Raw genomic sequence first — 23,031 nt, forward strand, 5'->3', positions numbered from 1 at the left:
AGGAAAAGTGAGAAGGACAACAGATAGCAAAAGTCTGGAGGAGAAAAAAGGCTGGGAATTGTGGGAAATGTGGTAGAGCCAGATGGGACAGGGATGTATAAGGAAGTAGGGAGCCAAGGTGGATGGGATGGCAACAAAACAGATACAGTCAGCCTTGGAGGTGATGACAGGGCAGATTTGCAAGAAGGACAGGAGAGGAGTGGGGAGGCCCAGAGGAAGTAAAAAATATCTGTTCAACCCAACCATCACTGCCCATCATTGGTGTGGGCCTCTGCCTCAGGTTCTGCCCTGTGTCTCTTGACCTCCAGTCTGACTTTCTGTAATCCCCCTTCACAGAAGCCTCTAAAAGGATCTTTGTTATCCCCAGATCTGATTGTCTTTCCCTTACTTATAAACTTTTATAGCTCTCCATTGTTTTCAGGATGGAGCCGAATTCCTTGTTTTAGCATTCTACTCTGATCACCCCTGCTCCATCTTCTCTAACCTCCATTCCTTTCCTCTACTACTTTTGCACAGCCTCTCAGACTATGGGTCTCTCTTTTCCAGGAGATCTTTCTTGAGCTCCAAGGCTGGGTGATGTGTCCCACCCTGGGTTCCTCCAGCACCCTGAAAGTGGCCCAGGTGGCCTCTAGAAGTTAAGAGTGGCTGCCAGCCAGCCAATAGCCAGCGAGCAGACAGAGTTCTCCGTCTTACAAATGCATAGAACTGAATTTTGCCAATGACCTGAATGAACATGGACAAGGTTGAGAACTCAGTCTGATAGACACCTTGATTTCAGTCTTGTGAGACTGTAAGCAAAGAATCCCACTAACCCATGTGTAGACTTCTGATCTATAAAACTATGAGATAATTAATGAATGTTACTTTAAGCTACTAAGATTTGTGGTAATTTCTTATTCGGCAATAGAAAACTAATATATTGCCTCTCCTCTGAGCTTACATGATGCCTATGAGAATGGAAACGAAAGCTTAGGGAATTTTTGCTAGGAGAGCTCCTTGTTCACCTTTTGCTGGACCCACAGAACTTTCCTGAGAGCCCATGCTGCCTCCGGCTCCTCCCAGGATCTCTTCAGAATTGCCTTCCCAATGTGGATTTTTTGCCAAGCAAAAAAGAAATAAGAGATATCTTTCACACTCCCAGGGCAATGATGCCCTAGGCTTACAAAGGCACACCTTCCTTTTGACCAGGAGAGTCCTCATGGGCTTCCCATTTGACCTGCATATTGCCAAGACTGGGACCTTATGCTCTCCATAGCATCCTAGTCTTTCAAGCTTAATTATGTTCAAAATTCTCCCTCACAGCATTTATGCATTTATTAATTTGTTCATTCATTCATTCAGGCACTGTTTAGGCATCAGAGATATGGTGGTAAAAAAGGCAGTCATGATTTCTGACCTGATGAAGTTCATATTTTAGTCAGTGAATCAGACATGAATGCAATCATAATTACTTGTATAATTATGATTTCTTAAATGCGTTAAGAAAAAATAATAGAGTGACTGAGGGAGTTGCAGACATTGAATGTAGTCTGGGTGCTAAGGGTGGGTGGGAAGGACTGCTGAGCTAAGATCTAAGTCATGAACTGAAGTGCAAGTGGCTATGAAACAAGTGGGGGTGGTAAAAATGGAACAGGGTAAAGCAGGGCAGAGAGATTACTAAGCAAAGAAAACAGCTTAAAAGAGATCCTTGAGTGAAGGTGGGAGTGGGGCCCCAGTCCTTTGGAAGAACAGAGGTGAGGACAATGGGGCTAGAGTTCGGAGAGTGAGAGAGGTGAGGTCAAGAGATTTGGGGTAGAGGGCAGATCAGGAAGGGCCTTGTAGACCATTAAGAGGACTTCAGACTTCATTTTAAGTGTGAAGAGAAACGCTTAGGGGTTAAGTATGGAAGGCACATGATGTAATCTATGTTTTTAAAAGATCCCTTCAGCAGCTGGAAGAGAATGGCCAAGAGCTTCTCTCAAGACAGGAAGCAGGGAGACCAATGAGGAGGCTGGAATAGTTTTCTAGGTGGCACAAATGGTAGTCTGACCTAGGATAGTGACAGTTGGGTTGGTGAGAAGTGGGCACATTTGGCAAATATATTAGAGGTAACATTGTCAGGAATTGAAGATGGATGGAATATTAGGAAGGGGGCTGGTGAGGGAGAGGGGCATGTTGAGAATGTCATGCCCAAATTTGTATCTCTGTGACTTATTGTTACCCTGACTAGTTCTAATCCTGCCCCATAAGGTCACCCAAGAAATGTCACTCCTCTCAGTCATGCAGAATAGTGGAGAGGCAAAGCACATTCAGTCTGGGACCAGATTATGTAGGTTCAACTCTCTTACTAGCTGTGTGATATAGAGCAAGTTACTTCACTTCTCTAAACTTCAGTTTCCCCATGTGTAAAATACGTATATTAATCGTTTCTTGTAAGGATTAAGTGAGGGACTACAAGTTCAACATGTAGAGCAGTTGCTGCACATAGGAAAAGCTAAAAAATGTTAACTGCTATTATTTCGTAGTCTTTGGGAAATTTAAAGACAATTATCATCATCTTCCTAATTTTTTTCTACCCCTTTCATTAAATAGTGCTATTCACAGAGCACAAAAGAACCTATCACCTGCCTTGCCCAGTGGTATTCCCACTTATAATCACACATCCCTTCCCTGCTTGGGAAGCATGAACAATTCTCTTGTCCAACAAAACAAATTTCAAAGTCACAGCTTGGCCAGGTTGCTTTTGTTCAGCCTTCCCAGTCTTAACAACCCTCTTTTCCCAGGGCCTCTAATTCTTTGCCTAAGTACTGAGGCCTAGACAAGTTAAGTAGCTAGTTCAAAGTCTCAAAGGAAGAAAGCAAGCAAGCAGCTGTATTATCACGGAAATCTGCATGAGCCTTGTAAACTGGAAGTTTCTGGTGCTCTCCATTCATACCTACCCCTCATGTCTTGATGTCTTGCCTGTGGCACTCACCATCTTCATCAGGAGTGAGGAAGGTGTAGAAAGCCGGTGGGTTCAAGGACTCCACAAACTTGGACTCCACCATTGACTCAGGCAGCAGCTCTAGTTCCTCAGGGAGAAGGAGCAGGCTGACTGCTTCATGGAGGGTGCTGGAAGGCAGCAAGACTGGCAGATTCAGAAGGCTGTTTTCTGGTATAGGCCTGGAGCTGTTGGGTGGACCCATTGTTGGGACTCCTGACACAGATGGCCCCAGAATTTGCCTTGTGCTTTGGGACCCTGGCAGCAGATCATGCTGATGCCAGAGTTTTCCATGGGCAGCATAGAGGGCAAGGTAGAATGAAAGGAAGCAGGGAGGGGTTCTCCAAGGACAGAGGTGATCATGTTACTTCTGGGACTTGTGGAATTTGAGATTGTGCTTGGGAATGTGCTTAGGCTCTAAGGAGGTGGGGGCCCGGATCTGGCAGGTCTGGAGGATAATGGGGAGTTGGGTTTATTAGGGATTAAGGTCCTAGATTTGGAAAGTGACAAGCTTGGGAAAGTTTGGTGAGGTGGGACTCTAGGTTTAAGAGGTGAGGGGACTTTGAGGGTCTTGGGCAAGAGGATCCTAGCTCTAGGGTGTGGCAAGTTGTTTGGAGTCTTGGGAGTGGGAACCCTTGGTCTGGTGTGTGGTGGATGTTTGGGGACCTGAATTATGGAGGCCCTAAGACTGAGCCATGGCAGATTTTTGGGTGACTGTGATGTGAGTACCCCAGGCTGGAGATATGATGGGGCATCCAGTTTAGGTTGTGATAAAGCACCAGGTTTGGAATGCAGTGGAGTGCCAGCTTTGGGCTGAGCTGGGGTGCCAGGATTCAAAGGTGGGAATGTGTCTTGGAATTCATGGTTAATAGGATTTCAAGATTCTGATGTGTTGGAGTGTTGGGCTTCAGAAGCAAAAGGGCTCCTGAATTTGAGGGCACAGGAGAAGCAGGTTTTGTCCTGAGAATTAATTGGCTGAGCCAAGGTGCCAGAATTGTGTTGTGCTGAAATTTTAGGCCTTGGGTGTGATGGGGTGGATAGAGTACTAGGGCTCTGACCTGGTGGCTCCAACTCCTTTGAACTGGCCCTCTTCTTTGTAGAGGCAGGAGAGGTTGAAAATAAGTAAAAATTTGGTTTCACAAGCTTTGATTTGAGAGAGACCTTGGGCACCAAACCTGGCTGGGCTGTGCCTGTCCCTAGGCCATGTCTGGTGGTGGATGAGGTAATGATGGTACCTGGTGCAATTGTGGTAGAAGTCTGTCTCCTGGACTCTTCACTGGCCTCCTTGGGCAGTGTTATGACCAGTGAAGTCAGAGGCATGACATAGTTGTATTCAAGGGACAGGTTGAGGATTTTGGCAGCCAACAAATGGCGAGTGGTGATATCACGGAATTGGAAGCGTGCCTCCAGCTGTTCTCCAATGGTAGCATAGGCCTAGAGGCAGCAGATGAAGTGGGCTATACTAGGGGCTGGCTCACATGGGCAACCAAAGGCCTTCTGGCTGCTGTTGGTGGCCACCTCACTGTGGTGGGCCACAAGAAGCTGACCCTTGGGGCCATGGGCTGCCAGGTGGATGCCTCATCCCTGCTCACTTTGCTGCACCAGGCCTGCCACCAGCAGCTCTGAGCCACCAGAATAGGTAGTGAAAAGGACCCAAGGGGAGGCTCCAACTAAGTGACCCAGGTAGTCCAGATGCATATCTGCCAGCATAGGCATGGAGATCTCCTCATAGAGGCCCTCCAGCTGTAGGGCTGCATCCGTGTCCTCATATATGCGTTGGACTGCTCCCCAGTTCTCCAAGGACAGGTGACATAGCAGTGGAAAGTCAGCATCATCCCAAAAGGCCAAGCTGAAAAGGGACACACTGTTACCCAGTGCCTGATGGACATTTGAGAGGATCACACTGGGAGTTGTCATGCCAGCTGTGGGCTCCCCATCTGTCAGGAAGATGATGAGAGGGATCCTCCCCACACTAGAGGCCCTCTCAGGCTTCTGGTTGCTATGGTTCAGCACTGAAGCAGCTGCCAGCAGAGCTGCATTGATGTCGGTCCCTAATTGGGGAGTAGACTGTGAGACCATCTTTTCTAGTTACTTTTACCCCCATTGCAGACACACTGGGCACCTCACCAACCTCCCAGGCTCAGTCATATCTCCTTATCTTTGCTTAGACTGTTTCTGCAGCTTATCCTTTCCAAGTCTCCCACCCCCACACAAGCTCCCTGAGATCTGACAGTGGGGCCCACATGTCCTTGACTTTTATCACTCCCCATATCAGACTGTGTTCTGTTTCCTTGGGGGAATCTCTCATTCACTAGTAAGATTGGCAGCTCCCCAAGGATAGTACCCCCACTTTTATGCTACAGGAAAAGAAAGGGCTAAATAGACAGGAGCTGGTGGTGGTGAGACATCAGTAATTGTCTGAGGGAGGATTGATCAAAAACCAGAATCAGGACAGCAACTTTCTCAAATGCTTGGAAACATATATCTAGATTATTGATTTTTTTTTAAAAAAAATGCCTTAGCAAATTCTTCTAAGTATGTGCTTTAAAGAGTAGGAAACTCCAGTCCAAAGAGGAATGTGCCCTAAAATACATGGAGAATCAGCTATGTTCTTTCCACTAGGAAAAAGAATGCAAGGCATATATTTGTGTAAAATATAATAGTGATATTCCAAGCATTGTGAGAGGCAAGGTAAATGGGGGTATGAAGGGAGCCTTTCAAGAATTTCCCATTTCACCTCAGCTTGCCCATATGGGTAGGTAGGTCTAACACTTACAACCATCAGCTTCCATGTGGCCCAGGCAGTTCTTGGCACTTTGAACATTCTGGGTGGTGGCCTGTATGGAGCCTCCAGCTCTTCAGACACTGTGTCAGAAAAGGAGATGATGTTGAAGTAGTCATTGGCCTGCAGGTCACCAAGGATCACATTCATGGCCTTTTTAGTCTGTGAGATATGGATAAGTCAAGGAGATGGACCAAGACTTGAGGTCTTATTCAAGACCAAAAGGCTCTTTATATACAAGTTACTAAGGTCTAAATGTTGTATGATTTTAAGACTCTCTGACTCCAGCACTCTGTAAGTCTAAGATTCTCAGGTCAAAATGCTCTATAGGCTCTAAGGTCCAAAGCCCAGGACTGCACAGTCCAATGGTAGCTTTTAGTCACATGGATCTACTTACACGTAAATGTAAGTTAGTTAAAATCAAAGAAAAAAATAAAATTATATTTCTTCACTTGCAGTAGCCATATTTTAAGTGTTCAATGACCATATGTGGCCAGTGGCTACTGTGTTGAAAACTTCAGATTTTTAAAATATTTCTATCATCGAGAAAGTTCTATTGGACAGTGGTGGTTTGGAATGTTCAAGTTCTACGCTTTCAGAGTGCTAGGATTCATGTGTTCTAGGGTTCCAGGACCCCATGACTCAGGATTCAATGATTCCAGGACCGTAAAGTTTAAGAGCTTTATGACTCCAGGTCTTTATAGGTATCTTTCAATGACTTTGCATACTTTAGTCTGTTTCATATAATCTGTTCTACCTCACCCTTTGTTTCTTCCAGGTGGCTCTTTTCACCAGCCCTCAGATAACCCAGATTCCATTTTATCTCCACAACTGTGTTCTTGTTGTATCCTTTAGATAGTAGACCTTGCTACCTCCCTCCTACTTATTCATATGTTCACTACTCCTTCAGTTGCTCCTTCTCTGGGAAGCCCTTCCTTGATTGCCTATTCTGACCAATGCCTGTCTCACCCAGACATTCCCTATCCCAGACTTTTCACTGACTGTCTTATGTGAAATATTTTCATCCTTTATCCAGATATTGAGCTCTCTGAGAACAGGGCTTAGAATGTGTCTTTCTCTTGGCTTCCTTCTCCATGACAGTACTTAGCACAGGGCTAGGCACATAAGAGGTTCAGGAAATAGGGCATGTAGGTTCTAGTATTAGGTATCATTTATAGGACACTTATCTTTAGATACATCTTTAGATACATCAGCTCATTTAATTCTCACAGAAACACAATGAAGAAGATACTAGTATTACCCCCATTTTACAAGTGATGACATTGAGGCTCAGAGGAGGTGGAGTGACTTACTCAAAGGTCACACAGCTACTCATCGATGGACCAGGGACTCAAATTGACATTTCGGAGGTGTTAAATCCGGTGACTTTAAGCATGATATTATACCTTCAACCCTTTATATAGGTATGGATTCCAGAAACGACAGGAAGGCCACTTGTGGCCCACCTTTTCCTTCATCTTAAACTGATAGAAGATGATTTGAATGCTTCTAACTGGATCAGAGTCCTTGTTGCCTAGAATGAACTCAGGGAATATAGGTCACACATTCTGGGATAGGGAGCTGAGCACCATATTCTTGTTTCCATTGAGAGGGCTAAGACATAGACGATGGTCTTTCCCGAAAACCTACTGTTAACCAGGGACAGATTATGTTTTTAGAAGTGTGTTGTTTAATTTATTATTTGGAGATTTTCCCCACTATCTTTCTGTTATTTATTTCTAGTTTAATTTCATTTGGTTTGAGGACATACTTTGTATGAATTATATTCTTTTAAATTTGTTAAGATGTTTTATGGCTCACAACAATACCATCTATTTTGGCAAATGTTCCATGTGAGCTTGAGACAAATGTGTATTATGCTGTTGTTGGATGAATTATTGTATAGATGTCAATTTTATTGATTGATGGTGCTGTTCAGTTCAACTATGTCCTTAATGATTTTCTGCCTGCTGGATCTGTCCATTTATGATAGAGAGGAATCGAAGTCTCTAACTGTAATAGTGGATTTATCTATTTCTCCTTGAAGTTCTATCAGTTTTTACCTCACATATTTTGATGCTCTATTATTAGGCAATTATTCTTGAGATAAAACTCAAGATAATTGCCCAACTTTAAGCTAATATAAGTGTTCTGAGCATGATTAAGGTAGGCTAACCTCTGATGTTTGATAGGTTAAGTATGTTAAATAAATTTTTGACTTAGAATATTTTCAACTTATGATGGGTTTATCAGGTAAGTAACCCCATTGTAAGTTGAGGAGCATCTGTACCTTGTAACAAAGTATTTCCAATTCCTTCCTCCTGCCCATTATAATATTTCTGTCATTAATTTCACTTATGAATAAGTTATGTTCACAGAATACATTGTTGCTATTATTATTTTGAACAAACTGTTATCTGTAAGGTAAAATAATTAAAAAATAAAATATTTTATCTTCATTTATCCCTTCTCTAACACCCTTTCTTTATGTAGATCCAAGTACCTATACAATTCTTCTCTCCGAAGAACTTCTTTTAATATTTACCTCTGTGAGGCAGGTCTACTAGTGACAATTACATCAGTTTTTGTTTGACTAAAGAGGTCTTTATTTCTCTTTCACTTTGGAAAAACAATTCTGCTGCTGTATACAGAATTCTAGGCCAGTTGTCTTTCTTTTACATATTTCACTCTACTCTCTTTTTCCTTGATTGGCTTCTTAAGAGAAATCTGATATAATTCTTATCCTTGTTTCTCTATCAGTAAGGTGTTATTTTCTCTGGGATTTCCCCCCAGGATTTTTGTTTTGTCTTTGATCTTCTGCAGTTTGAATAGGATATGACTATCTGTGGATTATTTGTTATTTATCCTGCTTAGTGTTCCCTGAGCTTCCTGGACCTATGGTTTGGTGGCTGGTATTTGTTTTAGAAAATTTCTATCTATTATTCCTTCAAATATTTCTTCTGTTATTTTCTCTCTTTCTTATCCTTCTGGTAGTCCTGTTACACATATGTTACGCATTTGTAATAGTACACAGTTGTTGGACATTCTGGGGTTTTTTTTCCATTCTTTTTTTTCTCTTTGCTTTTCAGGGTGGGAAGGTTCTTCTATTGACATATCTTCAAGCTCATTGATTCCATGTTCAGTCTCCTAATGAGCCCATCAAAGGCATTCTTCATTCCTGTTACAGTGTTTTATATTTAGCATTTCTTTTAAATTTTCTTAGGGTATCCATCTCTATTTACATTTCCCATCTGTTCTTGCATGTTGTACACTTTTCCCATTAGAGTCTTTAGAATATTAGTTATTTAAAATTCCTACTCTGATAATTCCAGTATTTGATGTCTGATGTTTGATTTACCTCTTTAGACTCTGTTTTTTCTCTTATCATGCCTTGTAAGTTTTTTGTTGAAAGCCAGACATGATGTATTAAGTAAAGGGAACTGAGGTAAATAAACCATTAGTGTGAAGTTTTATGTTTATCTGGCTAAGAGTGAAATTGTGCTTGCTGGTTCCTGCAATTGCGGGTGTCAGGAGTTAAAATTTCTTATAGGGTTCAGGTTCGTTTCTCCTCTGTTGCCTTGAGATTCCCTAAAGACTCTCTCATAACTAAAGTGTAGGATTCCAATTCTTTCACCGAAACCTCCTATTATTACAGAGGAGCTCAGCTGATGTGGTGGTAATGTGTGGAGGAGGAGAAACATTTCATTATTCAAGCATTAGAGCACAGATTTTTATGCCTCTGGAATATGACCTTCACAAGTGCTCCTTATATTTTCCCTGCCTTAGATGGGATGGGAAGGCTAAACTGGTTTGGAGTTAGGTACATCCCTTCCTCAACACTGAAGGCTAGAAGGAGACAGTTTTCAATACTTCTTTCTTCCAATTTGGTTACAGTTTGGTAAAACACAGATGAGTTAGACTTATGCCCCATGGGTTTTGTGGTTCAGAACTTCAAGGTACAAAGGCTATACTGCCCCAGGACACTTGAGCCTTATAATTCTAGAGCCTAAGAGTACTAAGGTTTGAAATACTGTTTCCAGAACACTAAAGATTCAGGCTCTAAAGTCAAAATCTCTTTAGACTATGGCTACAATATTCTGTTTCAAGGGTGCTCTAATACAAGGCTTATAAGATGTAAGTCTAGATGGAACCAGGAATCTATGGCTTCAAAGCACGATAATGCTAGTACACTGTGTTGTTCTGGCTTTGAAGTAAAAATAATAATAAAAGGGAAAACCCATGGCATAGAAAATGTTCAGAATCTAAAATACATAAGTACTTCTCGTTGACTCACATTTAACGATACAGAGTACTCTAGCTCAAAGGCACTTACTTGATTCTGAGACCTTATGAGCCCAGGAGTTTTGTGGTTGAGAATCTCAGCGGTTTCAAGTCCCAAGGTCCAATGCTTTAATATTCCTCAAATTCTGTGGCTCCAGGTCTACATGGCTCCAGATATGTAACATACCAGGACCCTAAGGTAGGCCCAGACCTGTAAGATCCAAGGGTGTTGGAATATAGGGCCTCTGGCCCCAGGGAACCAATGTTCCGGCATCGTCTGCTTGCTGAGACTTAGAAGAACTATGAAAGGTCCCCAAGGCCCTTGTTACCTGCTTCATCTTGGCACCAAACATGGAGCTGCCCACATCAATAACAAACACCACGTTTTTCTCAACAGGTGGGAGGCCTCTGGGGCCAAAGAAATGAACAAAATAGCCTTCGTAAATCTGGACAAAAAGAAATGAAACCAACAAGGACTGTAAAAGCTGGTCTAAATCAGGCCCCTTCTTATTCTCCCACATAACAAACTGCTCTTTTCCTTCCAAGGCCTTATCACTGTTTCTAGTTAAATAGGCATTTGTGCGATTGTTTGTTCAATGTCCATCTCCTCCCCCAGAACTGTGTCTCTGCCTTCACACTGTCAGTCCAGGAGCTGCCCCCAGAGCCGTGGAGTGATCTAGACTGGCCTGTGGCCCAAGGCTCCAAGGAGCAGGATCTCTGTAATATATGAGTTCCCGTCCATGAGAGCTGGGCTTGCACAGCCTTGAGGGCCCCTAGGGACATTGTGCCTGGGCTCCAGGAACTGTAAGTATTGTTTTAACCTCCCTCTATAGAGTAAGCCTGGGGCCCAGCTCCACTGCTGCCAGGGGCTGGGAGTTTGCAGGGCCTCCTCCCACTCCTCCTTAAACCTCCCTTCTGCTGTTGCTGGGCAGAGCAAGGAGGGGAGGAGTGAGCAGGGGCTGAGTGAGCTGTTGTTCAGAGGGGATTGGTTAGACCAGGTGCAGATGCCTAAGGCTGTGGGAGATGTGATTGGCTGCTGACCCCTTCCCCCACTCCATCTCTGCCTCTGCAGAGCCTGGGGGCTGGGACAGCTGAAGGAAGGAGAGGGGGGAGCTGAGAGGGCCCCCAGGACTAGTGTCAGCTCAGACCAAGGAAGTGTGGGCTTGCCGAGGGTCTGTGCTGCCCAGTAGCCCGAAGCAGGCTCTGCCCTGGGATAACCAGCTTAATCTCTTCTCTGCCATTCAGGCGCTCTCTGATCACAAGGCTGGACAGGCTATCTCTTCCTCTTTCAGGGCATCTCAGAGGACATGGGAAGACATCTTCTCTTCCCCTCCACCCCAGCCTTTGAATTAACTCACAAGTGCATGTGCAGGCTCTGTCTTCACTTTCTCGCGGCACTCTACAGCAGTTCTCAAAGGCCTGGGTCAACCAACCTGCAACTCCACAAGCTAAAAGCAGAGGCCAGCTGCCCTCCTCTGTTCCTTTCTTACAGAGGAGGGTAGGTGAGAGCTTCTGGGAAAATCACATGCCTAACCGTCCACAGTCCCAGGCTCACCGGTGGCCCCGCGCCTCACATCCTATAGGCCAGAGGCATGACCCAGGTCACTGACCTCTCATTCTCACTTCAGTTGTCATGCCCTTCCACTCTCAAGGAACGTCTCCCTTCCTTCCTCATGAACAAAATTGAGGACAACAGACCATGCCCGTTGGACTGCCTGCCCCACCCTTGCACAGGGTCCACATCCCCGTATACCGCTTCTCTCTACTCAAAAGCAAAATGGTCCTGCCCTGGACCCCACATACTCCTAGCCTCCAGAACCTCTTCGACCAGTCAGGCCCCTGCTTTCCAACTCACCCCACACACCCTAGAGGGTCCTCTTTAGAATATAAAATTTTTGTGTCTTTTCCATTCATGAAGACCACCCCCATTGTTCCCAACCCCACCCAGACTTCAAGCCAGCTTTTCTCCTCCCCGTAGCCTGCCACGGTGATGAAATCAGCACCTGCAAGGGTCTTCTCATCTCCGCGTCACTCTTCTGCTCATCACAGACTGGCACCCACCTCCGCTGCACACTGACCCTTCTCTCACGAGAGGCAACAACGACTAGTTGGTTTCCCAACTCAGCGGGTGGATTTCAATTCTCATAGGACTGCGTCTCCCCAGTGAATTTCACAATTGATGATTATTGCTGCTTTCTTCAAGAATCTTTTCCCCTGGGATTGTGAGGTGGTGAACTCTCCTTACTTCCCTACCAGCTCTGACCCATCTGATATAGTCTCATTCTTGGGCCGCGTCTCGACCTCACCCCCTCCTCTCCTTAAGCAGTGCTTCCCCAATACTTTTCAGACATGGCATGCAAGAAAATGATTATGTTTGTGTAGCACAATGGAGGGAAGTGGTGGGAACTTAGAGCTCTGAGCAGGCTGTTGGCTGTTGGTGGGGCCGGACACCCTGAGGGCTGAGGAGATCAATAGCTCCTTGAATGGGAACCTCTGCTTTAGCAACTGCTGTCCTGGACCTGCTCTTCTGGCTCTTGCATCCTTTCTGGGGCATCTGGCTAGCTCTCTTGGTTTCAACCGCTGAATCTCCACGGATGACCCCACATCTCTTCCTCCTGTCCAATGCTCTCCATTCTTCCCCTGCCACAACCGCATACCCACTCACTGTTGGACCTGTGCCCTTACATGTCTGAAGATGCCTCTGATGTATCCTGCCCCCTAAATAAATTCATAAAGCCAAGGGTCTTGGATCAGTGCTCTCCCTCTCTGGTAGCTCCTCATGAGTGCGGGAGCTCAGAATTTGAGGGCTCCCTGTTTAGGCAGATGGCTCAAGCGAGGCAAAAATAATTTTTAAACCTTAGGGAAAGCGAGGAAGTCCAAGAGAGCATCGGAGTATCGGAGTTGCAGAAAGTGCGAGAGCACCCGAGTGTGAGAGACCAATTGCTGGCCAATAGTTCACTTTCGGAAGGGACCGATTAAGAGTGATTATGACTTGATTCAACTAGGGGCAGATTCATTTGGAGCCTGATTCAATTGGTACAGTTCCAGGTCTCCAACCCTTTGGGGGATCACATGTGCCTCCCAAGGTGTGAAGTCGTTGTGTCACTACACGTCTTGTTCATGTTCACTAGTCCTCACTGATTGCCAGGGAGATCCAAATGAGCAACTTGTGGAGGCCAGATTGTTGTCGAGACCTGCGTGTCTCCAGAGCCCATGCTCTTTCCGTTCCCCTAGTTCCCTCACCTGCACATCGCCAATGATGTCCTCCGTGACTACATCATACTGGACCACAAAGTCGGCCATGATGCCTGAGCTGGAGAAGGCAGACTGGTCTTGCAGCATCGGGCAGGGGGTGATTTGGACACAGGTCTCTCCCCTCTCAATTCTGGTAGATGGGGGTGAGTCACCGTCACCTGTATGGTGGGGGAGGGTTGGGACGGAATGGCACGGAGGGCGGGCTCGCTAGGGGGAAAGCCAGGCAAAGGGTCATCTAAAGGAGCAATATCTGTACCACCTGCTGCTCCTCCTGCCTACAACGCCTCCCGCCTGCCCAAATGCCACACTCCTTCCTCTCCAAATCCTACCAGCAGCTCCTCCTGCTCTGCCTCTTCTGTAAGCCCAGCCTCACAGGCCCAGCCCTCTCCAGTTCCCTGGCTCTGGCGGTCTGACCCCCACGCACGACTTTGCCCTGGCTCACTTGCCATCCATCTCAAGGCCCAGTTTCCGAAGGAGTGCCATGTCCGCAGGTAGACCAGGAGCCCGAATCTCCTCCCAGAGTGGCTGTGTGCCGTGTGTTGTGGAGAGAGACAGACACACAGAAGGGGCCTAGGTTTCCTCCTGTGCCCCTTACCGCTGTGGGAAATTGCAGTCTATCAAGGTTCTCCTCTGGGATAGAATGTCATGTCTTTTCTGCCCCCCTCCGCCTCCTGACTCTCAGAATCACGTGTGTGAATAGGCCTTTTAGTGCCTCATGAAGTCACAGATGAATTTCTGCTCCCGGATGTTTGCAGAGCTGGCCACAAGATCAACTCCTCTGGAATTTCAGTCTAAGACAAATGTCCATTTAGACATGTCTCTGTGCCTCCTTTTTTCCAGAAAATGGAAACTTGGGAATTCTGCCCTCCCCCTTCCTGCTACAGCTGTCAGGAAGCTTAGGGGCAATCCGAGCCCCCATACTGTTTGAGGCGCCTGCTTACATACATTCCCTTGGCTTCCTTCCTTTCAGAGGCCTTTGTTCTATTTTATCCCCACAGGATTGGCTCTACCCTCTGTTTTAACCTTTAAGGAGTGGGGGGTGGGGGCGGGGAGGAGGGGAGCTGCCGTTTTTAGCTGAGGGCTTGAGTGCAGGCTCCAAGGACTCAGATGCTGCCTATAGGGCCCTGGAAAATTATTACACCCACACCCTCTAAGCCTCGGTCTCCCCATCCATAGCACGGGGATGGTAATAGCTCCTATTTCATAGCTAGCGTGTGTGGGGATTAAATGAGACCGTTCACGTAAAGCATTTGGCACTGTGCCTGTGTCTTAGTAAGTAAGTGCTCAATGATGCAATGATTAGTTATCACCAGTCTTCATTATTCTGCAGCTGATATTCACGGAGGAAGTTTCTCAAATCCTCGTAATGGTCCTGAGCCATAATAGATAGCATCTCCTCACTGTACAGCTGGGAAACGTGAAGCAGAGCGTTTGAGTGATTTGTCTGGGGTCCCACCTTAGGGGAAGGTCAAAGCTGGGATTTCCAGGTCTGTGTGTCTGTCTCTCTCCTTTGCATGCACTAAACTGTCTCTCTGGCTTTGCATGATCAGATTAGCCCAGATCTCCAAGCTAAACAGATTGGTGAGGGTGGCCACATGTCATGGGTGATTTCTCTGTGCTTGTCCACTCATCTCTCAGAGGAGGTGGGTGGTTCAGCTCAGTGGTTCTCTGATCTGGCCGGACATCAAGTTCACCTGCAAACTGATCAGAAACAGATTCTTGGGCCCCTCTCCAACCTACTGAAGTGGACTCCAGATGGGAGGGGTTCAGGAATCTATATTTCTAACATGGCGATTCTGATGTAGCCAGTCTTGCCTTCAAACACCTCTGGATAAAATTTAAAGCAAGCCTGGCAGCTGGAACTTCTCGCCGACCCTGAGACGGTATCCTCAAGGACAGCCTGTTCTTTGTACTGTCCTCCCACTGCCTTTCCATTCTCAGTTGTGATTCCAGAGGAAAGCAAGTTTTGGCCACTGTGACTTCTACAACCTTCAGCATTGTCAGCAATAGCAAAGCCTTGCTCATTGTTTATTTTCCAATGAGGGAAGTCAGTACTCTGGGTTGTTACTGGATTTGCCCTTTCACACATCTTACAAGGATCAAACCATTTGTAACCCAAAAATCTTTAACTCCAAATATGGTCTCTTCTCTTTTTTTTGAATGGAGAGAGATCTTGGCAGTGAGCACAGAGCAGAAGTGCTAGAAGGAATCTCAGGGTAAAGAAGCCATTTCCCATTTCGGGATGGCCAGTCTGATGCTTGACCTGTAGTTCTGCCCACACACTTGTATGGGTGTTTGTGCACAGGTGGCTGGTCCTCAGAGGTGGTACTTGAACATATCCAATACCTGTCCTTTCTGACACTGTGATCTTTACACTCAGCCTTTCACCAATTGGCTAGGCTTCAGGCTCACCATCAGCTGGTATAGGCCCTAGTGCCGCTGTAGCAGCTCCTCATAGGTCAAGGTAAAAGTCCCCTTGTGCCTGCTACTAGGTTGGTAGAGATTCAGAAGTTCTGAGATTCCGTGTCTCTGGGCATGACATAGAGCAGGGTGGGAAGGAGATGGATTCTCATGAAGAGGAGGGGAATTGTTAGATGATCTATTTCTGTCTCCCACCCCCACCCCCAGCCCCAGCAGACATGACCAGGCTTCTGGTTCAACTAAGTCCATTACCCACAGTTAGTCACCCACTTGTCCACTCATTAATCTATCTCTCTTCCTCACTCAACCTCCTAAATATTCTGCATGAGAAATTCTGTCACAGGTAGTTTACCCATGAGAAAACTGTCAGTGAAAATCTGAATCTACAATAAAATAATAAGGGACTAATGAGTTGTTTTACAAAAAGATTTTTCTGTTTAAGCAGGATGCCTTTTCTCCTTCAAAGAACCCCTTGTACCCACGCCTCCCTCATGCTTTAGACTGATCTTGTCTCAGTATGCTGTAGCCATATGTAACATTTATGTGCTTGATGAAAGTCTTTTAGAAGCTGGATGGAAACATTTAAGGAAGATAATACATTTCTGCCAGCAGAATGGAACTCAGTTAGGAAACAGGATTCAATTCAGAAAAAATTCATTTGAACATAACCTTACCAGAAGGTATCAATTCTTAAACAAGTCACATCCTACTAGCAGAAGGAAAGTAGAAACGGGGAAGTAAACTCCCATTTATTGAACACCTGATTTCTTACAGGCTTTGATATTCATTAACTCACATCATCTTCTTGTAATCTTATGAAGTAGAGATCATCGTATCCACTTTACAGAGGTAGACTGAGGCCCAGTGAGAACATGTATAAGCTGCTGATCGCACAGCTAAAATGAACTCATCAAGCTTCTAATTGGATAGAGCCTTACCTAATACCTACATGAACAGCTGTCTTTCCCTGCTGATCAACTTCCTCATAGATTTTCTTTGCCTGGTACTTCTCTTTGGCTTCTGCAATGTAGACTGTATTATTGATGGTCCTGATGGAGCAGGAAAGAGGAAGGACAGACAGAGACAAAGAAGGGCAAAAAAGAAATGGTCAGAGATAAAGAAGGAAAGAGACAGATAAAGAAGATAAAGGAGAAGGATGGAGAATAGGGAGAGAAAAATAGAAAAATAGTAACACAAAGCCAGAGTGAGAGGAAGAACAGATAAGAGCGGCAAGGGAGATTAAACCAAGTGAAGCAGTCATCATTAAATCTGTTTTTCATATGGGGAAACAGAGATCACACAGTTGGCATATGGTAAACCTGGTATTAGGACTTTATGTTTCCCAAAGTCTTGAATGAATTTCATGCTTTGGCATATAAATATTTTTAGGTGGGACACAAAAGGACATTTTAATTATAACTATTATATATTACTGTTATGTGTATTAAACATATAAGTGGCACATTGAACCCATGAGCTCACAGATATTATTTCTCAGGATAAGATTAACTTAGGTAATCTTAAAATGTGTATCTTTAATGAAAATATATTAAGTACATAATAGAGTAGGTGGTACAGGTGGTATAAACTGTGAAAGCAGAATGCAAATTGCTACAAAAGCATCTGGGCCTGACTAGGGAGGATGCCTTGCCCTTGAGGGGCTCAGATATTGATGGGATGCTAACTCAGACTTGCTTATTCCTGTTTTTCCCTTTGTTCTAATGACAGTAATAAAGTGTAAAGCAGTTCAAAGAAGAGAGAAAGCACTTTTGCCCAAGTCTTCAAGAAAACGTCCTAGAGGAATTAGATTTGGTGCTAGACCTGAAAGACAGGGAGGATTTGGAGAAATGATCCTCACTGGCCATGCTATCTCAGTCTTGTTTGTTGGCTCCTTCTCTTCCTAAGTTCTTGATCTTCCCTTCTCTCCTCCCCCTCCCTTCCCCTCCTTTGTTCATTCTACAGTTACTCTCTAGGTGAGTCATCTAGCCCCATGGCCTTAAATATCATTCATATATAGATTACTCCTAAATCTGTGTATCTCAAGTGTAGACCTGTCCCATTAACTCCAGACCTGTATATCCAATTGCTTACTTGATATCTCCACTAGAATGTCCAATAGGCACTTAAAGCTTAACATATCCCAAATTGAGTTCCTGGCATCTCCTCCACCTCCCCAATCTGCTTCTCCCCTGGTCTTCCTTATCTCAGGAAATAGTTATTCAGCTGAAATCTTAGTCATGCTTGACTCCCCTCTTCCTCTCACACACTATACATCTAATCCATCAGGAAATTTTGCCTCTATCTTTAGATATATTCACAATCTGACTACTTCTCCCCACTCTCTTATTACCCTGGTACAAACTAACATCATCTTTTGCTTGGATAAATAGTATAGCTTACAAACTGGCTTCTCTCTCCAAAGCTTTCTTTCCTTATTAAGTTATTTTTACAGCAGTCAGCGATATCCTCTTAAATCCTAAGTTAGTGTCCCTTCTTTGCTCAAAATTCTCTGTGGTTCCCATTTCAACTCATACTAAAAGCCAAAGTCCTGCCAAGGCTCCCATGGTCCTACACATCCTGGGTACACTGTTACCTCTTTAACCCCATCTCCTCCTATTCTTTCCCCATTCATTCTGCTACAGCCACATTGGCGTCCTTGCTGTTACTTAAATTTGTTTACCACACTCTGTCTCAGAGCCTTTGCAATTACTGTTCCCTTTACCTGAAATTCTCTTCTTCCAGATCTTTGAAAATCTTATACCCTCTCTTTTTTCAGATCTTTGTTTAAATGTCATTTCTTCAAGAGAGACATCCTTGAACATTCTAAAATAATACCTTCCCACTTACTCTCTGTCTATCCTGCTCTACTTTTTATTTCTTCGTAGCACTTCTCATCCACAAACTGACATATATTTCCTTGTTTATTTTTTCCTTGTTTGTCTTCTCCATTGGACTGTGAGCTTCTTGAGGGAAGGGATTTTGTCTATCTTATTTGCTGCTATATCCCTGGTGCTTGGAATATGGCTTGGCACACAGCAGGCACTCAACAATTATTTGTGGAATGAACATTCTGGATAGACAGTAGGAAAACACAAATGTCTTTCAGGGAACAGTAAGTAGTTAGTCAGGTTTGGCTGTAGCAGAGGGGCAGGGAAAGAAGGTATGGAGAGATGTTTGGAGTGGTTGGGTAGGCCTATGAATAAGGGGCTTTGAACACCAGACTCAATGAATTTATATGTCAGTGAAGACTTCTGTGGAGAATGGAAGCCATGGAAAAATCTTGAAAAGTGAAGGGATGGGTCAGAGTTTTCCTTTAAGGATGATAGATAGTTTGGTGTCCTAGAGAACATTAGTGCAGCTCTATAAGAGGCAGGCAGTAAAAACGGTTTCTATTTTATAAATGGAGAAACTGAGGAGTAGATATTGGGGTGGTGGGGGGGGGGGCAGATTGTTACTGGACCAAAGCAGCAGCTTTCAGGAAAACTTAAGGAGCATATGCAGACTGCAGAAGAGACCACTCAGGTGGGAAGTGTTTCTAGGTGGCTGAAACTAGTGGTTGGGCTAGTGTCAGGGTGGGCCAAACTGGCGCTGCCCCAAGGTCTCCTTGGGGAGTGTGGGGGTATAGGGTGGAGCTGGTCTGGCAGCAACACACTGGGGCCTCTGTGTGTGTGTGCTACCTCCAGCCAGCATACTTTCCACAGAGTCTGCCCAGGAACATTTCCTCAAGACTGTTTTTGCTTAATTTAAAATAAGAATTTATTTTGGTGTTTTTTTTCCATTGAAACAAAAATCTAAATTCTGCCTGACTGCTTGGCCCTTGCATCATTTGATCAACAACCTCCCTAGTTAGCCCTGGTATTCCAAACCTATGCCTGCTTGTTTGCCTTTGGTCCCCCTGCCCCCCTCCCCCATGCAGTGATCCCAGTCCCTTTAGATCTTACCCATATGGAAATCCTGCTTCCAGGAATCCCTCCTTGACTATCTCACACCTCTCCCCTAAACTTCCTGCCCAGGGGCGTATCTTTCACTTCTTCCAAACTTTCCTCTCTCCAGGGGAGTGCTATCTGCCCATTAAGGCCAGGAGGTTTTAGATGACCAAGCCCAGGCTGCTGAGGCTTACAGGCTATTTACAGTACAAGGTCCCCCTCCAATGAAAGATTCTGAGCAAGGGCTGAAACTTTACCTGCATCAGCCTCAACTCTCCCCTGAGTCCAGAGTCCCTCTCCCCAAAGCCAGGCGTCTTTTTCTAATTCACACTAAGGTGCTATATGGGCAAATGAGGTCCCACTAAGCCTCCCCTTATCTGCTCCTCCTTCCATATTCACCATCTCAAGGAAAGAACCGTCACCTACTAGGTGAGAAAAGCTGAAATCAGTTTACTTACTTATCATATACATCAGGTTGTTTCTTCCCCTTTATGGTCTTTCAAATCCCACTGACAATGCACTGCTCCCACTCTCAGCATCCCTCTTGTGCTCTCTGCCCTAGGTTCCTTAATGAGCTCCCTGCTTCCCTGCTCTACCCCCTCCAGCCCACTCTCACTTCATTATCATCACTTCTTGCTTAAAAACTTGCAAGTCTCCTTATGGTCCAGTTATTTCTAAAGTGGGGTGTTCATGCTCCAGGGGGTGCTAGGGACAAATCATGAGTGGGAAAAGAATAACACTCTGCTTATAGTGTTTTTTTCCTCACCTTTTATTCATATTTTTACATGTGCTTTATAATGTGCCTAATACATTTGCACAGTTGTATATTCGTATAATTTATAAATTAACAAATATACATATTTGTGGAGTACATGATCAATTTTTCCTGATGGGTATGCAAATACAAGATAGTTTGGAGACCATGAAATAAGAACTAGGTACCTAGCCTGGCATTGGCAGTCCTCCACCACCTCATCTTTCCTTACCTCTCCAGTATCATTTCTGATCCCTCTCTACCCTTGCTTGTGCCCTACACTCCAACGACGCTGAAGTACTTGCAGTTCCCATAATGAGAGAACATTTACTTCTGTATTCCTTTTGCCCATGTTCCTCAGCCCTGTCCTTACCCTTCTTGCCTGGTGAACATCTCATACTTCAAGCCTCCGTTTAGGCATTATCCTTGTGAAGCTTTCTCCATTGCCTGGGGATGGGGATGGGGATGGGGAATTAATTACTGTCTCCTGCTAGGTCTCACCATTCCCACTATCCTACATTCACACTTCTCTTTGTTCCCCAGCATACTTTATTAAAATTATCTGCTTCCTTTTTCATATCCCCCATTAAACTCTTTGGGAGTAGAGACTGTGTGCAATTCATCTTCCTCTTTCTGTAGTACCCAGTGCAGTGTAAATCACACAGTCAGCATCAATAAATGTTTGTTAAAATAATGATCCAGCTAATATTATCAAAGCTTACAATGCATCCACCACTAATTTTAGCATATATTTTCAAATATATTAACTAATTTAACTTTTGCAGGTGGGTTTGAATTTTATCCCCATTTTACAGATGTGTAAAATGAGACTCTGAGAAGTAACTCGTCCTGAGTCCCATAGCAAGCAGAGCTAGGATTCAGACTCAAGAAGTCTGATCTCAGAGTGCATGCTCCTCACCACTATGCTCTGATAAAATGAACAAAAGAATGAACGAATATACACACAAATGAATGAAGTAGTAAGTTTGAAAGCAGACTTACATAGTCAAATTGGAGATAAAGGCGAGGTGAAGCAGATCCAAATCAAAAAGGGCCTCAGCATGTGGATCGAACAGGACAGAAGTGACCAAGGTGTGGGCATAGCAGGAAACCACAGTTGAACGCATGGAATAACTCGTCATCAACAGCTGGGAGAGAGGGCAGGGAGTTGGGTTAGGTAGACTCTATCCTTGGCATAGATGAGCTAGTACTTGGGAACCCAGGACTCCTGCATAGGCTTCTGGATATAGGTGGAGAAATTGAGGTCTAGAGAGAAAACAGTGTCTCTGTTGTCCATTTTGCAGACCAGTCTAATGTTTCAGTGAGCTTTACAAAGTCTCAGAACCAAAGACTTACAGAAGATCACAAATCAAGGGACCTCTGGACAAGTGCTTCTTCAACTTTAATGTGTACATGTGTACATGAATCTCCTGGAGAGCTTGTTAATATGCAGATTCTGATTCAGCAAGTCTGGAGTGGGGCCTGAGATTCTGACTTTCTAACAAGTTCCAGGTGATGGTAATGCTGCTGATTTATGGACTTTACTTGAGCATCAATGCTTTAGAATATAACAGAGCAGCTGTCATTCATTGAGTCATTTTCTCTGTGCAAGGCACTGTGAGATTTTATATGTAGTCTCTTTAGAATCTCAGGTGTAAAGAATTGCAGTTCATAAATGCAATCACACACTGAAAGCACAATAAACATTTGGCTTCCATGATCTTACTTAATCCTCAAATCGGCTCTGGGAGTTAGTACTATTATTGTCCACATTTTATGGATGTGTTTACTGGGCCCAGAGACTGAGTTCACACAGCAAGACATCAATCTTCTTTCTCACCTTTTCTGAAGCCATGATCCCTCCATTTACCCCCACACAACATACATCCAATTCATTCTTCAGGTGGGACAATGGGAAATGAAGGCATTTGGAATCAGCTGGACCTAGGTTCAAATTCGGATTCTGCTACTTCCTGTGTTTTATCTCTGAGCCTCTGTTTCCTCCTCTATATGATGAGAATAATTGAATATACCTCAGAGGGATGTCATAAGAACTAAATGAAATCATAACTCTAAAATTCCTGGTGCAGCACCTGATATGTGCTCAGCAAATAGTAACTCTTTTTCTCTGGCTATAGCTTATCAGTCCTGGGACTGAGGAAACAAACTGAATAACCTTCCCCTATTCCCCCCAAGGAGCTACTTTTCTCACAAATCAATCCCAGAGCTTTGTTCCCTCATCCCAGAACTGACCTTTGTGCTTGATGAGGGGTGGGGGCAGGAGGTCCCTGGTATGTCAGTTCAAGGAGAATGGTCAGTAAAAAGCTGACAGAGATGAGGCACCTCCACCCAGACATGATGCTCCCTATGTCCTGGGTCTCTTGTTCATGTCCAGAAGGTGTGAGCTCGATCTCCAAAATCTTGTTCTTTTAAACCTCCAGGTATCCCTTAATTCTCTTGAGAAACACTTGAGAGGGAGGGACTATCCTGAAGGATAGGGAAAGCTCTGAATGTAGCATTGAGTCTCACACAAGCAAGGATTGTCCAAGAGCTGGGGCTGGCATCTTGCCTGGAGAGGGGCCAGTTCCATGCCTCCCTTTGCCCCCTCATCCGGCTGTAAGATGAATGGAAACTAAACATACTAAAGTGCTGG

At 44.6% G+C, this 23,031-nt stretch overlaps 1 protein-coding gene across 1 annotated transcript; it reads right to left on the reverse strand.

The window, feature by feature from the left end:
* Positions 1-891: 891 nt before the first annotated feature.
* Positions 892-22,948, reverse strand: ITIH6 (inter-alpha-trypsin inhibitor heavy chain family member 6). The gene is given in 16 exon segments (XM_016137315.2): positions 892-1,096; positions 2,953-3,251; positions 3,254-3,804; positions 3,807-3,927; positions 3,929-5,010; positions 5,736-5,819; positions 5,822-5,903; positions 10,352-10,468; positions 13,266-13,435; positions 15,561-15,662; positions 15,665-15,751; positions 15,754-15,806; positions 16,637-16,747; positions 21,381-21,526; positions 22,632-22,646; positions 22,649-22,948. Coding segments are annotated over 16 exon segments (3,234 nt in total). The 5' UTR covers positions 22,736-22,948; the 3' UTR covers positions 892-969.
* Between the last annotated feature and the right edge of the window lie 83 nt (positions 22,949-23,031).

This window comes from Rousettus aegyptiacus, unplaced genomic scaffold (assembly GCF_014176215.1).
Source record: "Rousettus aegyptiacus isolate mRouAeg1 unplaced genomic scaffold, mRouAeg1.p scaffold_m13_p_9, whole genome shotgun sequence".
Lineage (NCBI taxonomy): Eukaryota > Metazoa > Chordata > Mammalia > Chiroptera > Pteropodidae > Rousettus > Rousettus aegyptiacus.